Raw genomic sequence first — 877 nt, 5'->3', positions numbered from 1 at the left:
GGGCTGGCCCCGCCTCCGATCAGCCCCAACACCCTGATCGGGGGTGGGGCTGGCCAGCCAACTGCCCGTGGTCCCTCCCCCCCATCAGCCTGGCCCAATGGGCCCCCATTGGGGCAGGCCAGCCGGACCCCACCTGTGCACAAATTCGTGCACTGGGCCTCTACTAATGTAATAATCATCTACTTACAAACTGCCTCTTCTGGGAAGGCTCAACTCCTTCTGAAAAACAAAACACAAACATGTTAGATAAATAGGACCCATCTTGGTCCTACAGGTCTATACTAAATGTCCTAGGACAGTGGTCGGCAAACCACGGCTCGCGAGCCACATGAGGCTCTTTGGCCCCATGGCATGGGCCACGAAGCTTCAATCGCACTGTACGTGCGCGCCCGCACGTGGTATTTTGTGGAAGAGCCATACTCAAGGGGCCAGTTTGCCAACTACTGTACTAGGGGATTTATAGTATCTACACTAATAAAAGAGAAACATGGTAATTAGCCATAACTTCGCTACCCTTCCCATTGGCTAATCAGTGAGATATGCAAATTAACTGCCAACCAAGATGGCGGCCGGCAGCCAGGCAGCTGACACGAACAGGGAGGCTTGCTTGCTCCAGTGACGGAGGAAGCCAGGTTCCCCGCCTGCCTTGCCGGCCTCTCAGCTGCTCTCTAAGAAACATTGTTACAAATATAGAAGCTAAACAATCCCCAGAAACCTGCTTTCAGTCAGCCGGGATCTCAGAGCTGGAGTCACAACAAAGTTTCAAATACAGAAGGTAAACAAAGCGCAGAAACCTGCTTTCAGCAGCCGAGGTCTGAGCTAAAGCCGGCTCTCAGCTCCAGTGACAGCCATAGAAGGTAAATAAATCCCAGAATAA

The 877-nt window shown here is 52.5% G+C and overlaps 1 protein-coding gene across 1 annotated transcript in view; it reads right to left on the bottom strand.

The window, feature by feature from the left end:
• Positions 1–156: 156 nt before the first annotated feature.
• Positions 157–877, bottom strand: part of LOC102241715 (microtubule-associated serine/threonine-protein kinase 2-like) — a 73,874-nt gene continuing 73,153 nt past the window's right edge. Inside the window, exon 4 of the mRNA XM_014529206.1 lies at positions 157–219. Within this exon, the coding sequence (XP_014384692.1) occupies positions 184–219 (36 nt within the window). The 3' untranslated portion in view covers positions 157–183. The remainder of the gene's footprint in view (positions 220–877) is intronic.

This window comes from Myotis brandtii, unplaced genomic scaffold (assembly GCF_000412655.1).
Source record: "Myotis brandtii unplaced genomic scaffold, ASM41265v1 scaffold674, whole genome shotgun sequence".
Classification (NCBI taxonomy): Eukaryota; Metazoa; Chordata; class Mammalia; order Chiroptera; family Vespertilionidae; genus Myotis; species Myotis brandtii.
The sequence above is the reverse complement of the archived record's forward strand: the minus strand, read 5'-3'. Positions and strand labels throughout refer to the sequence as shown.